The following is a 22854-nucleotide window of genomic DNA, read 5'->3' on the forward strand; positions in this document are numbered from 1 at the left end:
ACAAAAGAGTCTGACAGGTTCTTGGGCTGCTTTGCTGGATCTTTCAAACCTGTGCTAGAATTCCATCATCTCATCTTCCCATTATTAAAATTTCAGGAAAATATAAAGTTTTCATTCATCTCCTGCAGCAAATTTAGCACTCTGAACTGGCAGCTTTTAGGACTACATTAGCTGGGGCATTAAACAAAACGTGGCATTCTTCAGTATCTTCTGTAAGAAGCTAAATCAGTTTTCAAACATATTTATACCACTTTATCTAACAGCATCTGAATGATCATTTAGAGTTGAGATGCTTTATTAGCAGCTGGCACAGAAATTAGTCTGCACAGAATTATATATGGCGTTATAGTAATGTTTAAATTGGTGTTAATCCAACATCATAAAATGTAAAATAAAATCTTTAAAGTGCCTTATATTTTTTCAGTAATTGGCATTTTGGCTTAATGAGATGTTACCTTTTATAAAGCCTGTACCTGCAGCGGTAATGAGAATACTAATCAGTAAATAAAGTGCAGCTCTGTTACCTCACTCTGATGAAGATCGGAGTGCCCAAAGTCTTGCCAGTGCTGCGGCAAGGTGCCAAGGTCACAGCCCACTTCAGGGGTGCTGAAACATGGGAGAACTGTGCTAGTGCACCTGAAAATGCTGTTCTGGACAGGAGCACTACCCCTTTGCCAGGTTGTCTTTTGAGGTGACAGACTGTGGGTGTCCTGACTTGCATCCCAGCAGGTCAGCCCAGGGATGTCTGCAGCCCAGGTGCGTCTCATGTGACATAAGAACCTGCTGCTGCCATGCTGCAGTGTTCTCTATGGGATGTAAATGTGTGTTGGAATGTCCTTAATAAATTAGTGATTTTGTCTTTGGATGGAGGGTGAGAATTCCCTCCTCCCAGAGACATGGACTTGACCATTCTGTTCCTAAAAAGCCCTCTGCAGATGTCCCAGCTGTACTTAGGCCCTAGCTGAATCGAGTGCCGTAGTTTAAACCTCTCATTCATTATTGTTGGCTTGTTTTGCAGGTTCAAGAGGAGAAGAGGTCTCGGAGGAAGACCCTCAGATCGATATAGCTACCGTTCAGGACATGCTCAGTAGCCACCATTACAAGTCCTTCAAAGTCAGCATGATCCATAGGCTTCGATTCACCACTGATGTTCAGTTAGGTAAATCAATCCCTGCTATAACGCTCAGGAAAATGGAATGGTTCAAACCTTTGGCCATCTCTAATAGCTGGCTGTCCACCTCAGACCTTTCTTAAGCAGTTGTTGTAATGGTAGCTCACTTTATTGTGGAACACAGTCACTTGAAAGGATTGCTGGCATCCAAGCAATTTAAAGAAAAAAAATTGCTTTCAGTTGAAAATACTTCAGCATTTTTATTATCTGCAATCAGTGAGCACATTTCTTCTGAAAAAAGACCATTACTTAATGACCTCATCTCTGTTTTTTTAATCTAGGCTTCCTAATGGAAAGCTTCTTGCTAACTGTTTTCTTGGTTTTTAAATGAGGCTATGCAAAATTAGGAGTGCTTAGGTTTTTCCTTTTCTGAGAGTGAAAGATTTTTAACCACCAAGTGGCAATTTGAAGTGGAACAAAATAAAACTAGCATTCCCTAAAGGTTTTACAACGTCCTTATTAGCTTTCTGAATGCTTTGGAAAATCCAAAGGCCAAGAGATGACAGAATTTTGAATTATAAAAGCCCCATTACTGTTTTAAAATGATTGAATGGCTTTTTATCTTTGCGTTTGAATTGTGAAAATTTGATTAATGATGCATTGGTAGATGACCTGTGACATTCCTGCAAATACCTTCCACAAAGATGTGATCCAGCAGTAAAATACTAAGTGCTGAAATGTTTACAAAATACATTTACACTGTAGAATTCAGTAGAGTTGTTACATTTAAACTGTGCAAGTTCCTCTCTTACTGTCGCTACAGCCTCTTCACTCTTCATCCTTAAGCACATATGAAAGTATAAGTCTCACATCTTCACCGAAGAGGCTTGCTTAGTGTATTTTGACCTGTCTTGTTAAGGAAGGATTTATTTGCTGGTGCTGAAGCAGGGCAGCACTGGGCAGTTTTCTGCTTTTGAGCAAACTATCTGGGTGTGATAGTTTGCTTCCAGTGAAGTTTGACTCACTGTATCTGGAAAGTGTCAGAAATGAGAGCTTGAAAAGGTCATGACAGATCACTAAAGATAAATGGTTAAGAGAGAATAGCTGTTAAATGAAACAAATGACTTAACTTGTGCAGCAGTGAAGGAGCTGACCCTGTCCAGCAAGTGTAAGGACCATAAAATTTCCCTTTTATAATAATCTGTGATATTGTGTGGGTTTGCTGGCACTACACTGACAGTGTGAGGTTTGTCATCTAATTACTTTTTTTAAATCAAAGAAAAGCCCAGGGGGGCATTCAAAGCTTGGGCAAACATAAAGCATCAAGACCTGTGAATAAAATCAAAATAAGCCTCTGCTGCTGGGGCTTCACCTGATTTCTTTTGTTTAAGGTAATAGAAGAGCAATGTTGGTAAAATAAGCATTGAGGAGCTGCTTGGTTTGGGGCTGTTGACTGTTAAGGTATTCATCTTCTGTGAGGGACAGATTGCTGCATGCAATCTGAAATGTGAAAAAAATACTTAAATCTTAATTTTTGTACAAAGCTGTCCTCTAACAGTGGCTTGGCAACTGCTCTGTGCCAGTTTCTTAGTGGTCAGTTGGCAAGACTGTGGCATTTTTTTGTCATCAGTTCGATGTAGCAGCCAGAGCAATGTTTTTCTAGGGGACACTGGTTATCCAAAATCCATTCCATTGCTCCTTATTGACACAGTGGTGTAGCCATGTGGGAAACACTGGGCTGGCTGCAATGCCCTACAGTGGTTGTGCTCAAGAGACCTTTGGTTTTGGGAGTGAGTCCCAGTTTCCCCTGCTTCATGCAGAAGGGTTTAAAAGAACCCAGAAGTGGGGAAGAAACCACTCATCATAGCTCCTCTCCAGCTTGCTCTAGCACTGTACAGCACACACACACCACTGAATGTGGGTAGGTTCTGTGCTGGGTTTTGTTTTAGCTGCACACAACACGTAGCAATAGCAGGAGCTGGTTTGTGAACTGCTCTTTGCATGCTGTCACTTTGGGAAATGTTATAGCTGTTTTGAGACCTAATCACTGAATCATTGAATCAGGGATCAGTGCTGGGCTCAGTCCTGTTTAATGTCTTCATTGGTGATCTGGATGAGGGGATTGAGTCCAGCATCAGTAAGTTTGCAGATGACACCAAGTTGGGAGCATGTGTCAATCTGTTAGAGGGCAGCAGGGCTCTGTAGAGGGACCTGAACAGACTGAATAGAAGGGCACAGTCCAACGCCAGGAGTTTTAACAAGGCCAGTTGCCAGGCTCTGCACTTCAGCCACAATAACCCCATGCAGTGCTACAGGCTGGGGACAGAGTGGGTGGGAAGCAGCCAGGCAGAGAGGGTCCTGGGGGTACTGGTCGACAGGCAACTGAACATGAGCCAGCAGTGTGCCCAGGTGGACAAGAAGGCTAGTGGAATCCTGGCCTGTATCAGGAGTAGTGTGGCCAGCAGGACCAGGGAGGTCATTTTGCCCCTGTACTCAGCACTGGTCAGGCCACACCTTGAGTCCTGTGTCCAGCTCTGGGCCCCTCAATTTAAGAAAGATGTTGAGGTGCTTGAACGTGTTCAGAAAAGGGCAGTAAGGGTGGTGAGAGGGCTGGAGCACAGCCCTGTGAGGAGAGGCTGAGGGAGCTGGGGGTGTACAGCCTGGGGAAGAGGAGGCTCAGGGCAGAGCTCATTACTGTCTGCAGCTACCTGAAAGGAGGTTGTAGCCAGGCAGGGGCTGGTCTCTTCTGCCAGGCACCCAGTGACAGAACAAAAGGACACAGCCTCAAGCTCTGCCAGGGCAGGTTCAAGCTGGATGTTAGGAAGAAATTATTCACAGAAAGAGTGATTGGCATTGGAATAGGCTGCCCAGGGAGGTGGTGAAGTTACCATCCCTGGAGGTGTTTAAGAAGGAGGCTGGATGAGGCACTTAGTGCCATGGTTTAGTTAATTAGAAAGGTTAGGTGATAGGTTGGACTCAGTGATCCTAGAGGTCTTTTCCAACCTGTTTGCTTCTGTGATTCTGTGAATTGGAGGCAAAGATTACCCAAAACACTGGAGTCAACTCAGTCATCTGCTTTGTGTCTGGTTCTTCTTCAGCAAAAAATGATAGCTGAGTGACCATGGGAGGAGCAACCACCTTTTGGCTGGTGGTGTTCTTACAGTGGAAAGCTTTAGCCGTAGCAGGTTAAGGTCTGGGAGGTTGTGTTGTAGCTGATATCACAGTGTCACGCACACAAGCCTCAACAGTTTTACACAGGTTCTGTCATGTTGCAAAGGAATGAGAGACATTTGCTTGTGTATCACATTAGCAAAACTAGAAGCAGCATATTGTCCTGGAAACAGCCTGCTGGCAAGCGCTTCAGAAAAGGGGGGGCAGCTGCAGACCTCAACAAAGGAAGCATGAACAGAAGAGTGTTGCTGGACTGACACATCGATTCTATTTCTTCTGATAAAATGAATGGATTAAAAAAATAGAAGAAGCAGCTTTTTTTTTGAAGCTTTTCTTTTTTTTGCTTGGTTTTTGAGAGTGACTAATTTGTGCTGCAGAAGCCACATACATAACAGTTTTGATTTTAGGTTTCAACACATACAGACTGTGAGAACAATAACACAAAAAAGACAACATTCTTTGTCAGTGTGCTCTCTGGATGTGTGTAAGCTTAAACCAGTGATGTCGAGATACAGAAATAATGGATGAAGTGTACAGCAACAATTTGCAGATAAAAATAATAGAAGTTAAAATGTATTTTACATGATAAAAAAAAGATGAAAGAGGAGGAAGTCTGTTACATCTGAGATGGTTACAAAATCCATGCTTGGTGAAGTAGCCTCTGCTGAAAAGATTGATGCAATGGGGAGTGACCTTGGCTTGGAGCAGGAGCTGGTGATGTATGTATGAGCATCTCTCTGCTAAATGGACCCAGATTTGTAGCACTAATATACATGGAAGCCCAGAACCAAACTCAGGATGGCAATAAATCAACAGCCACTTTGGGTGTCATTTCTGGTTTATATTCCACTATTGTTCTATCACTTTAATTCATGTCACTATCATCTGTTCATCTGGAACAGTTTTATATAATTTTCCAGTGGAGTTACCTGACAAATCCTATCAAATTAACAAGGTGCATTAACAATATTGACTGACTGTGAATTTGGAAGTTGCAGGACCATACAGTAAAAAAAAAATTTAGAGTATTTGCAGGGGTGATGCTTTTAGCAGAAGGGATAAGGAACCACCCTCACACACAAAGAATTTGCACCTTGATATTTTTAGAGCTTTCTTTGACTTTTTTTCCAGTGAGAAAATAAGAACTTGTGCCATCAACTTTGCATATTTCCCTTAAACCACAGAAAATTCCATTTTGAATAATTAAGCATCACAGTGAAATAACAACACTCCTTTTAAATAATCTGCCCAAAATTAAATTACAAACAAAATGGGCTCCAGATACAGCATCAGCCTGCTCAAATTAGCTAGTTCTAGCAGTCCTTGTGTTAATTGGACTCTTGATACGATGCTTAATTGAAATGTGATCTCTCTGATGTGATGTATGTTTAATGACAAAGCACATTCCTGGACTGATGGGGGCGGGGAGGGGAGCTGGTGGTATTAGTGTAACTCACTGTCACACCCAGAGCTGAGATTAAGGCAACCTTAGATGAGTGGACAGGGCTCCTTGCTTGTCCACATGCTTCAGTTTAAGAGCTGCATAAAATAACAAACAAACATAGTTTGGAAGTTATGCAGCTATTAGCAGACTTCAAGAAATATTAAGTGAATTTTGGAGGGCTTGGGCTAGTCTTTATGTGTGTGGCATCTGAGTTCTAATTTGTCACATCCCTTCAAAGTTTTATCATCAGGTCCTTTAAGCTTTTCTTGTGCTTCAGATGAGCCAAGTGTAGTCTGTTTGAAAGCAGAGTAACCAAGTGTAGTCTGTTTGAGAGCATCGTAGCTAAAGCCCTCAGGAGAGAAAAGATTCTCTGCTGGGTTTGCAGAGATGCAAGAGTTAAATGATGGCTAAATGCTTCTTTTCCTGTGTTGCTTCCTTTTGTCGCTTTCTTGTGAGCTTCATCTATAACTCATGATGGGAGAAATGTAATTAATTTTAAGGCTGCACACATTGTGATGTAAAAAGCACACTGGGAAGTTTGTTCAGTCCTGTCAACAGCTACTGAACAATGAGCTTCTGTTCCTCAGCACAGCGTAGCAGCACTTCTGCTTCACAATACAGCAATAAAGACCACTATAAATTACAGTGAGGGTCCTGGGCAGGTCCCAGCTCACTGGTGGCCCTCAACCTACCCCAGCAGTGTCCTGCTGGAAAGGCCATTCTTGCACAAATTGAGGAGTAACTTGTGAAGTGATGACAGAGGAACTTTCTGCTCTGGCTCCCAAAGGTCTGCTGTGAGATCTGTGTGTGGCATCACTGCATCCAGGTCAGCCAACACAGAGGCAGCAAAGTGCTGACCATCTGGGGAAGCCCATGTTGGGAAGCAGGACATGGTGCCCGTGCCACGAGCTACACAAATCCTCAGCTTGCATCAAAGCAGCCTCGTTAGAGCTGGCTTTGAAATGCCAGCAGTGTGAAAACATGCACGGTGTAGGACTGTGTGCCTTTGTTCATGAGTATCTGGGTAACACAAAGAGCAATTCTGTGGTGGGTGCTGTCCTCTCCTGTAGAGGCCGTGGTGTGTGTGCTGTGCAGGAGCTAGAGCAGCACAGTCTGTGATAGTGTCTGTTACATGCAACAGTAGTGACTGGAAAACCAGCAGTATCTTTTTATATATCTTGCAGGTCATGTAGCTCCTGCTTCCACAGGAGCTCTGTATGTGCTGAGAAGAATTTTTTCTCTGCTCTTTCTTTCCTGTTGGTATGCTTATGCAGGAGAATGAAATGCAGATTCTCAATGTGGTTTGATAACCACTTGCTTTTGGTTTCAACAGCTCCTGTGCTTTCAGAAAGCCCAAAAGGGCAATATACTTTCATCCCATTTAAGATTTATAAAGTGTGTCAAACGGCTGATATGAAATCACTTAAACAGATCACTGTTGTGGCTCTCTATTCTTTCTCATCTCAGGTATTTCTGGAGACAAGGTAGAGATAGACCCTGTTACTAATCAGAAGGCCAGCACTAAGTTTTGGATTAAGCAGAAACCCATTTCAATCGATTCTGAACTCCTCTGTGCCTGTGACCTTGCGGAAGAAAAAAGCCCAAGTGAGTAGTCCTTTTTATTTATGTTCTCTCGTCTCTCCCTCCCTGTATGTGCTGGATGTCCAAAGAATTATTGCTGCCACGTCCTTTTCTTTCCATAGGTGTGTTTTATTTGTTATAGGATGGTTTTAATCTGAGTCTATTCTGTTATAGAGAACACAACATAAACAGATACACATTTCATATGTGTCCTTTTAATGCTGCTCACAGCTAATGGCATCATTAAAGAGTGTTTCTTGCCCACTGTCAATAGCTGCTAACAGTGTGGTACCAAGGGAGTGTTGGCTTTGTCTAGCTGCTCTCTGGCCCCACAGCACAGGAGTCAAATATGTGTGTCAACATAAATGTGATTTTTTTAACTTCTTAACATCCAGAGTGGTTTTAAACAATTTCTTATGTGTATTTGGGGATCTCAGACATACAATAAGTATCAGCACAGTCTGAATTTGCTTCAGCCATGGCCACAGGGTCACCAGGTTCACAATGGGGTGCTCTGAGGGTTCAATTTGAGGAGAGCAGTGACCAATGCAGAGGGTTGGACATCCCTGTTCAGCCAGTCATCAGCAAGAGATCAAAGTTTGGCACGTTCAAAGTGCAGCACCAAAAGCCAAGTGCTTTTACTTGTTGTAGCAGTGGAGTACTGAGAGTCTGTATCTGTAAAATGCGTTCTAAAAAGCACAAGATAGGTCCTGGGGGAGCTGGGCAATGTCTCCCGATGGTGCCAAAATGTAACTGTCTACTATCAAAAGTAACTGCAGTTCAAAAGCTCAGATGGGTTTTATTACACTTGTGCTTTTGCAGGGTAGGGATGCAAGTATTAAGTACTTATCAGCAAGGTGACAGAGAGGGAGAATTATGTGATACATATTTACAGAGGTAATGATCTGTTGAATTCTCCTGGAAGAGTAAATTTATGGCTGCCACAGATTTTATCAGCAATTATTGAACTATATCCTTCTCCCCTTCATTACCTCTTCCTACTTCCATGTTCTCAGCCCAGTCATTGTATTTCTTTTCTGTCTCCAACATGTTTTCATGGTCTTTTGGAAGGCACAGTCCCAAGGAAAGACTTCCCTGATGGGGCAGTCAAAAAGGTGCAATGGTTGTGTTCAGAGTTCAGGGTGCAGTTTTGCACTTGTAAATAAGTTAACACCTCTGGGTTTGCAGCCACATTTCATTGCAAATTCAAACACTCAAGTAAAATCGTGCTCACAAATTGGATCTGAGCTTGAAAAGCCAGCTTTTGGGAACCCAAGGTTTCCATCTCACAATCCTGTCAACGTGATGATCTGAGACCTTCGTGCTGTTCCTGATTCCTCCAGCTGGGGCTGTTTGGCCCCAGAGGTGTCACCTGCTGCAGGGGGAAATCATACCTGTGCCCAAATCCTGCAAACCCAGGAGGAAATAAGGGATAGAATTTCAACCTCCCAGTAGAGTCCACCTTCACATGGAGACCCTTGAATGAAAAATTATGGTCACTTTGGAGAGGGTGATGACAGATTATGATAAAGGCAACCTTTGTGACACTGAGATACTTTTATTTACTCATTTTCATGTGGCCATCATAAACTTCTCTTATTAAATAAGTGCTCAGCTTAGTTCTAAAAGGAGAAAATAATTCCCTCCTGAATTTGTTGAACTCTTCCCTATTCACTAAAGATCCTCTAAAACTCATCATTTCAGGCCAGTAGAAGAGACTTTTAGTGTGACATCTCAGAATGATACATTTAGGGCAACTCTTAACAGCAGATCAGTATCTCTTGAATTTTAAGTGGAAAAAAGTTATTTTAGTAGCATAAAGGAATGAAACTCACTGTATTTCACAAGTTTTGTCTGTGATTTTTATCAGCCTGGTGATGTATGTTTGTAGCTGAGTTTACATCAAAAATTATTCCCAGATCTTCCTTGAATGAATTATTGCAAAGAAAGAGAGGCCGAGGAAAGATAAGGTCTTTGAGTTCTGCAATATATTTTGTTTTCATGTTTTTATCTCTTGTAACACAAACATGCTCCATCTCATCTTTCAGGAGTGTTCTGCACATGTAACAGTGCTTGTACAGTTACACTGGAAGCAGCGTTGTGTGCTGCTGAGCTGCTTTCCCTCAGCCAAAGCACTTGGGGTTGTGATGAAGTCAAGTCCTGCTTTGCTACACTGACTTCATGTAATTCTGGAGAGAGGTGAAAGGTTTGCACCCAGCATCCAGGTCTGACCTTACGTTTTAGTCAGGGGCATTGGCAGTGGAGTTGAGTCCCTGTGATCAGTGTAGCTCAAGGTTTCTGCAACAATTGTTCCCCTGAAGCTGGTGATTAACACAGTTTGTGTTCAGCTGGCTCTTACTTTCTGCAGATTGAGGAGATTCCAGAGCTTTTATTGGGACCTTTCTGCAGAACTGTGAAAACAGAAATGGTTTATCAATAAAGCAGAACCTCATACTTACTTTCTGTTAGTTTTCTCTGAAAAGACAGATTCATGCAGCAAAGCTTTAGTGGCACATGTGTGAGGGTTAAAGGACCCAACAACCCTAGAGCTGATGTGTTGTGAGTAGTACTTACAGATGGACTCAGAGTCATTCTGGATGAGGCTGAAGCTTTCCTCTGTTGTGAGTTCACAGAACTTAGAGCTGCATTCAAGGAAAACAGAAAATGAAAATTGAAAGCTTTGTCCTCTAATTTGCCATTAGTCTGGGTACTGTGGGTAGGAATGGCTGATGATTTTTGTTTGCCCTTGCAGTGAGCCTGGGTCAGCATTTGAATTTTTATTTGTAAATTAAATCAGACTCCCTGAATTTAGACGGAGGGAAGAGGTAATGGCCCTGCTGGCTCGATCAAATGCCATTAGAACCTGAAAACACTGTGGATAAGCTGCTTGTTTAAATCAGGTTCAGTCTGATTATCACGAGAGATTCTGAATGTTTTGAGTCTTGAAAGGAAGCATCCTATCATTGAGAAATAAGATTTAAGCCTTAATAAAGTAGTTGTCATTTTTATAGCTGAAAAGAGCTTTGTATCTCAATTAAGTGTACATAATATAAAGTCTTAAGGAAGCAACATAATACATTTAATACAATTATATCCCTTTGCAATAGTGTAATTTAAAGGAAATCTGATTCTGTTAATGTCTCTGACATTACTTGGACAAGGGAGAAACTTCAGTGTCACTGATCACTGCCTTTATACAGAGTGCCCTGTGGACCCAGCACAGGGATGGATGTGTCACGACTGTCCCTTCCGAGGGCTGCCTCAGCATCTGCACTGCACGGCCAGTACTGGTTCACGGAGCAGAAGCAGACCTCGGGGCAAGGCCCTTCAGTGGCACTGAGGCTAATCAGCTGGGCAGAGCTACAGCTTTGCAAATACATGCATGTGCAGTTTGCCGTACCTGCTCGAATGGGATGCATTTGATCATTTGCTTGAAACACTGAAGAAATGTTCTCTGTGATGCTCTTTCTGCTTTTTGTTGTTTTAATAAAGCAGATACACCTCAGCTGCTAGGTGAAAATATCCTTAATATTAAGGCAGTCCAAACAGAGGTGTTCTGTAGGTCATGGAGTACATTGGTAACTTCAGTTTGTAATTTAATTGCCTGCTTTGCACCCTGCAGCTTAAGATTTCCTTTAAATTCTTATTCCATTGTTGCACTGGGGCTTAACAGAGTGTTAACCTGGTAATAGGCACAGGGCCTCCCCATTATATGTCTCGCTATCGAGCGGTTCTGCATGACTAGTTAAAAAAGATGGCAAGAAGATTAATGAAAGCCGCCTAGTCCAGAAGGGGGGTAGGTACCTCTGCAAGACTTCTAGCGAGGAGATATTAGAGCTGAACCAGAGCTTGGCTTTTTCTTTATCCTGTGACCTTTGAACCTGCCTTACTGTCGAGAGCTGCCAGCGGAGCCGACGTTTTGATTGATGTTGCTACACGAGTCAGTCTTTCCCATTGAATTCCACATCTGCACGAAAATAGCTTTTCTAGCAGTATTCACAGTGGCTGTAAGTGATAGCCAAAGTGATGCCTGAAATGCTTTCATGTAGTTTTCATTTAAAGCTAAAGGTATTTGATGTTTTAATTCAGTATCCAGTTCCTCCAGGTGAGGCACGTTGGGTAATACTAATTTAATGAACTCATTATTGGGTTATGAAAGGACTAAAAACATATAGAAGGCATCAGGAAGGCACAGATAGGAAGCTTTGTGAAGACATGGATGGAAAGCACTGGGAAGGCATGTACATAAAGCACTGGGAAGGTGTGGATAGAAGCCATTGGGAAGATAGGAACAGAAGTCACTGGGAAAGCATGGATAGGAAGCTTTGTGAAGACATGGATGGAAAGCACTGGGAAGGTGTGGATAGAAGGCATTGGGAAGATGGGAACAGAAGTCACTGGGAAAGCATGGATAGGAAGCTTTGTGAAGACATGGATGGAAAGCACTGGGAAGGCATGTACATAAAGCCCTGGGAAGGTGTGGATAGAAGGCATTGGGAAGATGGGAATAGAAATCACTGGGAAAGCATGGATAGGAAGCTTTGTGAAGACGTGGATAGAAAGAGTTGGGAAGGTGGGAATAGAAGTCACTGGGAAGGCATGGATGGAAAAGGGGAAGGCATGGATTCCTGCTGCCTGGGGAGCTTCAGTAGAGGTGTTGCACATTTGCTCAGATCCCTGCAGTGATGTCAGGGCAGAGGCAACAATTACCCATGTGCTCTCGCAAGTGGTGCAGGCTATCCTGTGGTAGCTCCTACAATAACGTGAGGTGTGGAATAAGAGAGGAAAAATTGTATGTCAGGGGAGACCTGCCACAGATCCTGATCAAAAGGTGAAAAGCAGGTTTAGCAGAGAAAATGTTCCCAATCTTAAGGCTTGGAATGAAAGAAATCTCAGGGCGTGTAGCAGGAAGAAATGAGCCCAAACGCATGTGGCCATGTGTCTGCAGAGCAGTTAAATGCCTCGCAGGGGAGGCAATGCAGGCACAGATGGTGTGCGGGGCTGTGGTGTTTCCCGTTTTCCCTGGCAGACTCAGGATTGTGCCTGGGCTGAGGACCCAGCCTGACACCGGCAACAGGCCAGGTTTGTCGGCGACCCTGCGAGCAGCCAAGTGGTTTTAGCAGTCATTGGTGGGATGTGGTCCACCAGAGCAGGGGTCTGGCAGTGGGTCAGTGGCCACTCCGCTACAGAGGCTCTCCTGCTCCACCGACGCCGCTTCCGCATGTTAAATCCACCCCAACTGAACAGCCTTTGCATAAAAGTACTCTGGAGCACAATCAGGAGTGTGCATTGCCTCATCCTTTTAACAAATATGTTTTGTAGCCCTATTAAAAGGGGTCTTCATCTATCCTGTCAAAGCTATTCTGCTGGGGTTTTTTAGTTTAATTACACTATCCAATTAAAACTCCTCGCTGCATTTTGATTCGCTTCTCCTTGGGCTTGAGTGGATATGACATTTACAAGGCTCGCCTTTCAAGCAGACAATGGCGTGATTGATGAGGTGCAGACGCAATGAAGGAGGCGATTGCCATGTGGAAACACTGCTTAGTGCATTTTGATTTATTTATCATCTCTCTCTTTTTTTTTTTCTTTTTTTTTTTTTTTTAACTTTTTTTTTTTTTTCCTTACCCCCAAACAAGGTTGCTGGTGAAGGGGCTCTGGGCAAACCCAAATCGTTGTACCTCAGTTTTCACCATTCTGGCAAAAATCTTTATCAGCGTTCTGCCTTTGGTAATAATGTGAATTAAAAAACCAAACAAAAGACTTTGGAGGAGGAGGGTGGAAAAATGCAGATATGTGAATGGTCACCATGATTCGACATAAAAATGCAGCAGTGCAATTGTAGCTCTGCTTTCAGCACATCTGGAACCAAGACATCCACTCCCAGCAGTGTTCTTGTAGTAAGCCTACAGTAGAATATGAAGACCTGAGTTGCAGGAACAGTGATCATGAGATGCGTTGTTGCCTGAGAGGATGGGGCAAGCCAGCAGGACTACAACTATTACTTTTTAGCTTAACATTCATTGCATTTGCTCTGCTTTAAGTAATGCTTTGGTTTGGGAGAGATCCATCACAGGTACACAGTGTGCAGTCTGAATTCATTGGTGGTTCCACTGACACCAGTGAGGTCAGGATTCCATCTGTAACTTTGCTGTCTGAACTCATTGGTGGTTCCATTGACACCAGTGGGGTCAAGATTTCCTCTACAACTTTGACTGCTGTCTGAACTCACTGATGGTTCCACTGACACCAGTGGGGTCAATGTTTCATCTGTAACTTTGACTGCTGTCACTGCCTCTAAAATACGTACTTCTCAGATAATAGACACCTGCACAAGATGGGCTTAGCCCCACTGTTACATTCAGGACCACATTCCTGGTCGGTCTGTGCCCCTGACCAGGCTTGGTGCCATGCTCCTGATAATGTGGCCATGGTACAACTCTTGCCCTCCCCCTAGAAGAACACTTCCAAGTTTGCTGGTTGTTAGAGGTTGTCATGGTGGATGTTTTGGTGGCAGTGCAACACCTGTGTTTCTGTAGGATCTTCAGGCCTGCTCCAGACTAAGGGCATCATTTTTGAGGCTGCATGTGTGGACTCCAAACAGGAGAGTCCCTCCCCAAAGCTTTTAGATTAACTAGGAAGCTGGTTGGTGAGCAGAGGTCACCACATTTCATCCACTGTTCTAAGTAAATTTGCTTTGGCACAGAGATGTTCCTTCTGTATATTTTATTTTCGTCACTCCTTGTCTTTTTCTCAGCATATTTCTAAATCTTTGGTACCCTTTCTGAGCCTGTGAGGAGAGATTTCAAGGTCTGATCCTGTTGTAGTCACTATTTCTGAAATGGTGAAAATCTGTGATGATGTCAAATGATGCCCAGAAGTGTTTTGTTCTTCAGAGAGGTCTTTCTCAAGCTATTTATTCTGCTAATAACTCTTAATTGTTGACTTCTGCCTTATGGCCCTATAATGACAAAGCAATCATCAAGGTATATTGAAAAATTAACATAAATTTGCATTTCCCAGTGTTTGTTTTCTGTTTTGTCCAATTCATGAATATTCTTTTCATCCTCCATCTAATTAGTGGTTTAATTCAGTGCATAAAGAGTGGCAGTGGCAAAAGAGAGTCTCAGCTGGGGGATGGGAGAGGAAGAAGAAAAACTACTTCTGGTCTTGACAGGTTCAGTTTAAAAATTGTCTTTTCTTGTGCAGATTCACATCCTTCCAGTGCTTCCTCCACACAAAAAATATTTTTTAAACTCTATGAGAGGTTATTACTTAGACTGAAAGTGAACTTTTTTTCACCTCTTATCAAGCGAAGCGTGATGGACTGCAAAGGTTTTGTGTATTTCTCTGAGGTTGTAACTTGCAGAAATTATCAGAAGATTTTCCAGCACTGGCACATTTTAGGCAGCAGTTTTGGAAGCTGGAATCCAGCACTGCTTCTCACCAGCTGCATCTCAAGGTGCGAGCTGAGGGTGAAGCACAGAACAGAGGTTGCACAAGTAGAGCTTCACCAAACCTGCGACGGGTAGAGAGGAGAAATTGAAGCAACAGATTTGTGTCTGGGTTTGGGAGATTATTGCTTATGCTGTAACCAGCCTTTTCCTTCACTCTTTGGCAGTATGTTAAAAATTAGGAGATGTGCCAAACAACTGAATGTAAGGCATCGTGCTGAAGGACTAAATGAGCTCTCCGCAGTGGATTTCCAGTGAATTAGCATCTTGCCCTTCCGCCTGAGCCTGCTGCAGGCTTTTCTCCAGGTGTAACCACACAGGAACCTATTAGTGTTTCAGGGTAAGAGAAGATTTATCAGCATTCAGAGCTGAGGCCAAAGGGCACCCACCGTAGGCTGTCGTTCTCCTGCTGTCGCAGTGAGGTCAGGCCCAGTGCGGGCTGGGAAGGCACAACAGGAGCGGGGCTGATGTGGGGCATCTGAGCACAACCTGCTCCAGTTTGCCTTGTGGATTGTAACTACATCACAACAGCAGCAATATTGTAACAGATGAATTCCTGTCATTTCATCTGCCTTCCATGAATGTTTTAACAAGTAAACATAGTTGGGAAAAACATATATCTAGTTCTGGTTAATTCTGATTGCACACTGCTGAGGTTTCCCCTGCTCAGTGTGCCTTTGCCTTCCCCTGCAGTGGCTGACGCTACATACCCTCCAACATGACCTCGGTGCAGTGTGTCACAGGCAGCACTGACATTTCCTGGAGTTGAACACTTGTGTTTCAGACCTGCAAGCTAAAGGACACCAAAGCATTGTTCATGTAGGTGTCATGGTAATGAAGCTGCTTGTGCATTTGTTTAACTGCCGTCGTGTGCAGTAGAAGCTACTTGAGCTGCTGCCATTTGTAACCAGATATTCTTCTACAGAAACACAAAACCATTGAAGTTCCTATTGATCTTGGAATTGTCAGGGGTGGTGCTCTATTGGAAAGAGGTACATCACATATTTAAGCACTCTTGGAAATGGAAATCAATCTCACAATTCATAAATTCCATCTGGCTAGAATAGTAGCAGAGCAAAGTGCCAGTTATGATTTCAATGAACTCATATTTCATGCTGTAAATAGTGTAATGTGGACATGGAACACATAAACATAATGCTGTAATGGAGCTTTCTGGAGAAAACTCTGCTCAGCCTCCTTCCACTACATCACCTGTCAGGGTGCAGGGCTGGGTTACGTCACACCATGGCACCTTGTGCACGACTGTGGCACATGTTCAGGCTTTGTGTTGGATTCAGCAGCAGCATTGCATCCCCTGCAACTCTTGAGGCTTTGCACTGGACCATGGGTCCGTGGCTTGCCCAGTGCCTTGCTGGAAAGGCTAGAACCAGAGCAGGCTCTGTAGTGGCAAGACTGGGAGTACGAGTGCTGCCCTGGGCTGTGCTGTGGCAGCTGGGCTGCCTGGCATGTCCTGCTGGAGCAGAGCATGGTGCTGGCAGGGCACGAGAGCATTGGGCTCCCAGGGGGATCAGGGCAAGCTCTGCCTCCTGCTACAGGGCATGTTGGGGCATCTGTTGCTTTAATTGTCATTGAAAGAGCTGACTCCTCACAATGCTAAAATAAGTGCTTGGAATAAAGTTCTGCGCTCTGCTCCTGTCAGCTGTATGAGTAGTTGTGTGGGAAAGGAGTAAATCACCAGTTTAAAAGAAAGATAGAGGTAGTGGGGAGGGTTTCTTTGTCAGGCGTGACAGAGGGTATGATCTTGCTTAATTTTCCTATTAATTTTTCTTTCTCTGGTTCTGTGCCCTGTCTCCTGGGGTGATGCATGGCAGGGCACAGTGGCATGCTGGCGCTTTCAGCTCCCTGCATCTGATGCGGGCTGAGCTGTTCTGCTGGAGCAGCCATAGTGCCACATGCCCAGCCTGCCACAGCCCTGGCAGTGATGGACACGTCAGGAGGGTTTGTGTCTGTGCTGTTGGCTTCGTGAGCAGGTCAATGTTTGCTTTGGAGAAGGCAGCAAAGGAGCCCCAAAGGCGTAGGATTTCTTGATCTGTGCCAGTACCCATCCAAGGAGGCTCCGAGACCCAAAGGGCAATGGTTTTAAACTAGAGGAGGGTAGATTCAGATTAGACATTAGGAAGAAGGTCTTTACTATGAGAGTGGTGAGACACTGGAACAGGTTGCCCGGAGAAGTTGTCAGCACCTCCTCCCTGGAAGGGATTAAGGTCAGGCTGGATGAGGCTTTGAGCAACCCGCTCTAGTGGGAATTGCCCTTGCCCATGACAGGCATGTTGGAATTAGGTGATCTTTAAGGTCCCCTTCCAACTCAAGCCATTCCATGAAGACAAAAGGCCTCACTGTAATCCTCCAGACCGTGTTTTGTGCCTTTTCACTTCTCACTTTTGATGATCAGTTTCTGTAACCGTGTGTGATGTTAAATGTCCAAGGAAAGCTGTGGCAGCTGGTGGGGCACGGTGCTGTGGTGTCGCATCCCCAGGAGCAGGCTAAGAGGTACACTTGGAACCATAAAGATGCTGAATTCAGCCCGAGCAGGCCCAGGCATGCATGCATTAACATACTGATGAGCCTGCCGCTCGGAATTCCCGCATTTTTAGTACCACTGAGGCTTCATTTGTCAAATGATTTAAAGGGGAGGGATTTTTTTTTATTATTATTAGCCGATTTTTCAGTATAGAATTTATATTCCAGATTAGTGCATCATAATGGTGTTTAATTAACATGCCACAATAAAATATTCTCATCTCCAGTGTTCAGGCCAGCGGTCTGAGCATATATCAGTCACTTTTTGGAAATCTGGGGAATTAGATAATGTAAATAAGATTTCGAATTAGCTTTCCTCCAGGAAGGTCCTGAATTTACAGTAATGTGGCCATCACTTTAGGGGTTGCTAACTTTTGACCTTTGAACTGAATCTATTCTGAGAAAACCGAGGGAAAAGTGTAATGTGCAGAATATGCTGAATTTGAATTCTGAAGCCATGGCCATCCATACAAGTGAAGGATGTTCTGCTTTCCTGCATGTTCTGCATATGGACCATTCTGTCAGAGCCATCCCCGTGTCACGCCTGCAGGACTTATAAAGATCGGCACTTCCCAAGTGTCCTCCTAAGGCACCCATGGAGCTGGCCAGGTTCTTGGCACCTTGTGTCCATTTAATCACTTCAAACCTCCACTTGGGACTGTGCAGCAGTGCACTTGCCAGTGAAGTGCTGCTGAGGCAGAAATTACAGTTAGACTTCAGTTTTGATTGTAGGAAGTGAGATTCCTGAGTTTGACTTCTCTTAGCATCATTGCTGCATCCTTTTGTAATTTACAGCATCACAGAACCACAGAATTGTTTCAGTTGAAAAAGAACTCTAACACCGTTGTGTCCAATTTCCAACCCAACACCACCATGCCCACCAAACTGTGCCTCAAAGGACCACGTCTAGAATCATAGAATCAACAAGGTTGGAAGAGACCTCCAAGATCATCCAGTCCAACCTATCACCCAGCCCTATCCAGTCAACTAGACCATGGCACCAGGTGCCTCATCCAGGCTTTTCTTGAACACCTCCAGGGATGGAGACTCCACCAACCCCCCCCCCACACCCAGGGCAACCTATTTCAATGCCTAACCACTCTTTCAGTAAAGAGTTTTTTTCCTATATCAAATCTAGTGCAACTTGAGGCCATTTTCTTCTCATCCAGTGATGATGTTTCTCTTTTGCTGTAAGCAACTGGGTAAGTTTGGGAAGTGTTCTTGGGGAAGGTTGTTGGAGTGATGAGTCTGGGGTTAATTGGCCTTTTATTTTAAATATAACACTTCTCTTCTGCATGTGATGATTATACAGTGAATAGTTGCGTAAAGTAGTCCTAAAGTGGTAGTTTAGCTGAAATACAGTCTGGGGCTGAACGGGAGCTAACTAGCCATTTGATAGATTTTGCATTTCCTGCAGTGGGGATGTGATGGGAAAAGGAACTTTATTGAATAGAGTTCAGCTGCTCCTGTAAGCCACCACTTGCCTTAAATTGAAATGACATGAGAAGCCTGTCAGCGTTTCATTACTTCCTTCTGTTGTGCTGATGGTATGCTAAGATCACCATCTGTGTTTCTCTGCTGTCAGGCACACAAGCTCTGCTGAAACTTTACAGGAGTACTCTGAACAGTTTGGGGGTTTTTTTCTTATCTTTGCAGGTCATGCAATATTTAAACTTACATATCTAAGCAATCATGACTACAAACACCTTTACTTTGAATCAGATGCTGCTACTGTCAATGAAATTGTACTGAAGGTGAGTATTAAATTTTAACGTGACCTAAAATCCTGGGTGTTTTACCACTTGTTAGACATGGGAGTATTCAGGAGGTTCTGGAAATACAGGGAAAGTGCAGTGCCTGAGGACCACTTGAGGTGCATTGAACTGATCAAGCTGCTCGCTTGGCACCTATCATTTTAGCCATTTTTCAAACAGCCATACAGCAGACTCCTGTTTGTGCATAGTATTTCCTTTCATGCTTGTTTCTAGCTGATAGAAACACCAATTTCTTGTGGAGCTTTTTAGGAAGTGGGAAACATTTTGTGTCCTGGTATTTTTCCACTCCAAACATGGGAGATGGTCTGCAAGCCCTGTGTGGTTGCAGAGGTGCAGAGCTGTGAGGTTGCAGGTGCAGGTGCTGTCTTTTCCAGGTGCTTGTACAAAGCACAAAGGTTGTTTTGGGTTTTGTTTTGGTTTAACATAATTGTTTGTTTTTCCTGTGGCTGGATACCTACGCAGATTGGTTTTGGTTTGCTCTCTGAAACAAGTTTTGGTAAAATTCTTGGAAGATTAAACTTAATTTTCTGCAAGCTCATATTTTATTGCAATTTGGAATTTTAAAAGGCAGTGATTTTGGCAAGCCATCTGTTATCTTTCCTTTTATTTTCTGAGTGGAGTTTAGAGGATTGCTGATAGACAATATTTTTTTATTAATACATAGAAGAACCCCCTTTTTTTTTGGGGGGGGGGGTGTCTATTTGTGTGAACCATTAGGCTAATTCTTTTGTTCCTGCTTTATATTAACTAAGCAGTTTTAGTCCAGAACACTTGACACATCAGAAGCTGGTCATAGAAGAAGGCTACAAAAAAAGGCTGTTCTTGAGTAATATCAATATTGGAGAGAAAAAATACTACTGAACAACACTTCTTTCCTGAAGTTTCAGGCTGTTTATGTAGAAGGTTTTCTGGTTTCACGCATAAGTTCCTAGTTTGTTTTAAATTCCGTCAGCATTAGGAGACAGAGAAATCAGACTTTTCAAATTAGGCTTTTTACATGATCAAGTGAGAAAGGCTGAGGCTTTATTGACCATGAAAATTCCCTATATTTTTATGCCTTAAGCTGTAATATGCAATGAAAGTGAAACACTCTACAGTGCATAAAATTGTGCAAGTTTTAAGCCACAGCGTATTAACCAGCTAATGGCAGACCAAAGGGCATTTTTATCTTTTTGATTCTTGCATTAACCTTCCATTAAAATTATCTATGTGATTATCACAAAGCACTGGAGATAATAAATTTAGGGAATAGCAGGCTTGTTAAATATCATTTAAAAATGCTTTCATCAAGTAAAATGTGCCAAAACACAGGGAAAGTCTGAGATTAGCTGAGTATGCAAACAGCGTCACGAAAGAATTATTTTTATTGGAGCTGATAAAGTCTTTTATTGAAGCTCATTACTGTGGTAGACCAGCACTGTGGGTCCTCGGGACTTGCTGCCTTCCCCCAAAGTTTGGGTGACAGGTGGGACGAGGGGAGAGGGATGCTGAGAGCCTGCAGCCACCCTGCACTAAGCCAGGGGCTGCGGGATGGAGAGAGGGAAGCAAGCCTGTACAGAGCAGGGCTCTCCTGCAGCCCTGGGTTCTCTCTGAGCCCAGTTTCACTTAATGCCCCTCTGCCCCGCTGAAGCACCAGCAACGTTTGATGTCTTGCAGGTTAACTATATTCTAGAGTCGCGAGCAAGCACAGCCAGAGCAGATTATTTTGCTCAGAAACAAAGAAAACTGAGCAGGAGAACAAGCTTTAGCTTCCAGAAAGAGAAGAAGTCGGGACAGCAGTAACACCTAGCCTCCAGGAGAGCCCGTCTGCCGAATTCGGAGGAGGAGATGCTCCCCGCCGCCCGAGACAGGTGGGAGCCAGGACTGCGGTGCTCCTGCTGCCAACAGGCAGGAGCAGCCGGGGCAGAAATCTGAATTACCCCGCCTCTCATGGTTGGAAGATTATCCCTCGTTGGTGATGGGAAGTCTCCCCTGTGACAAAAATAAAGAGCCATATCAGCCGGAAAGAAGACTGTTACGCTTCAGGTTCCTTTGATTAGAAATAAGAGAATGACGTAGACTGGCATCATTTAATTACTGTGTTATGTACAATCACAAGAAGAGATGTGATTACATATTATTTCACAGCCTGGTTAAAATAAATTATATACATCTGTAATACACCCACGTACACACAGGTATTGCTTGTGACATGATCAAATTTCTAAAAACAAAATGTAGGACAAATGTATCCATTTTTACTATTAATAAACAGATGTAATCTTTTTCAAGGTCCATATGATGCACAGTTCTTTTGGGGGGAGGCTGCAGTCCCAGATGGTTTCACTTCTGTTGCTGAAGTGCAGGAGGCAACCGTGAGCCAGGGAACAGCAGCCGTTGCAGGGGAGCTGATTTGTGAAGAGCCGTTGAGGCAGTCGAGTCTGCTGTGGTTTGTTTTGTTCAAAGCTAGTTTATTTAACTGTGCTTTTCAGCTTTGCATAGGTTTGATTGGGAGTTACTCGCTGGAGTCAGCACGGTGTTTAGAAAGCCAAGGCAGCACCTCCGTGGTTGAAAGGAGAGCATCCTCCTGCCCATGTCCACCCATCGACCACGGCTGCTGCTGCCCTGGGCTCTGCTCTTCCTGAGGAACTCCACTTACACCTGAGGACTGAGAAATGCCTTCACCTTTTCTTAATGGTAGTCTTTAAAAATAAAAGTTAAGACCTCCTTTGTACTGGCATTTGTAACTATTTTGGCCTTGTCCATCCTTAATACATCAGGGAACACATGAATGGGATTCGTGGGAACCAGAGCTGCATTTTTGGTTCAGTTCACCAGAGGTGTCTTTCAGCAATCTCTCCAAGTCATTGAAGCTGGAGCTCTCTGCACTGTTGTGGTGGGGTTTGTATCAAGAAAATACCCCTGGTTCAGACATTTAACTAGAGCCTGGGTCACAGGGCTGCAGGTCTCCCTCCTGCTGCCCAGCCTCACCTGCCACAGCCTGAGCTCTGACAGTCTCCTACCTTGCTTTTGTATAGAGAAAACTTTCTGAGCCTTAACACATAGTTTAGGAATAAACACTAAGGCAGAGAGGTCTACTTGTCATTGAACTGTCGCGTTTAAGTTCTCAGTTTTAGAGGTTTAGCCCTCCCGGAGCTGGTGTCAGTGCTGCCTCAGAGGGGATACCTTCCTGCACCATGGAGGCCAGTCGTCACTGTACAGTCTTCCATGATATCTGCAAAACAAGAGAAACAATATTTTATAGTATGATATTAATTTTTTAATATTTTCTATGTGCAAATGCAGCACAGATGCAATGGGGGAAGACCCTTCAAATAATGCAATGTAAATGACTCCTTTAACCACCTTTGTGAACTATTTAACATTAAAGTTGTTCTGTGAATGTTCTTTTGCCACCTAGTTTCGATTCTTTTTAACTGAACTGAAACCTTGCTGACTTTGGTACCAGAAACTACACAAGTTGCCTGCTTGTTTCCATGGCTGTAATGCTCTTGCCACCCTCTTACGTTTATTTATTTTAAGTAGGGATTCAATATCTGCAATTTTGCTTTCAGTAAAGCCTAAAGAGCCCTGTAATGAAAGAAGCTCTGCTGTCTAAATTGTGGAGAACGTTTGTGGGCAGAGAAGTCGCTTGCCTGAGCCACGTGCATTTACACCATCTCATTAATCCCCATCTAGTTGTTCTATTTTTTATCCTGTCTTCTCTCAGAGCTGGGCCATGTGGAGCTTGGGCAGGGCGGCAGTGACAGGACACTGCTGCTAGAGGATGCTCTAAAG

At 43.6% G+C, this 22854-nt stretch overlaps 1 protein-coding gene across 2 annotated transcripts in view; it reads left to right on the forward strand.

Annotated features, from left to right (window-relative positions):
• MAPKAP1 (MAPK associated protein 1) overlaps positions 1 to 22463 on the forward strand; it is a 111349-nt gene extending 88886 nt beyond the window's left edge. For both annotated transcript variants that reach the window (XM_064170979.1, XM_064170980.1), the window contains 4 exons: positions 1019 to 1159; positions 7194 to 7331; positions 18959 to 19056; positions 20734 to 22463. In XM_064170979.1, coding sequence (XP_064027049.1) covers positions 1019 to 1159; positions 7194 to 7331; positions 18959 to 19056; positions 20734 to 20859 — 503 coding nt within the window. In that variant the 3' untranslated portion in view covers positions 20860 to 22463. The remainder of the gene's footprint in view (positions 1 to 1018; positions 1160 to 7193; positions 7332 to 18958; positions 19057 to 20733) is intronic.
• Positions 22464 to 22854: the final 391 nt, after the last annotated feature.

Source organism: Pogoniulus pusillus, chromosome 35, assembly GCF_015220805.1.
Source record: "Pogoniulus pusillus isolate bPogPus1 chromosome 35, bPogPus1.pri, whole genome shotgun sequence".
Taxonomy (NCBI): Eukaryota; Metazoa; Chordata; class Aves; order Piciformes; family Lybiidae; genus Pogoniulus; species Pogoniulus pusillus.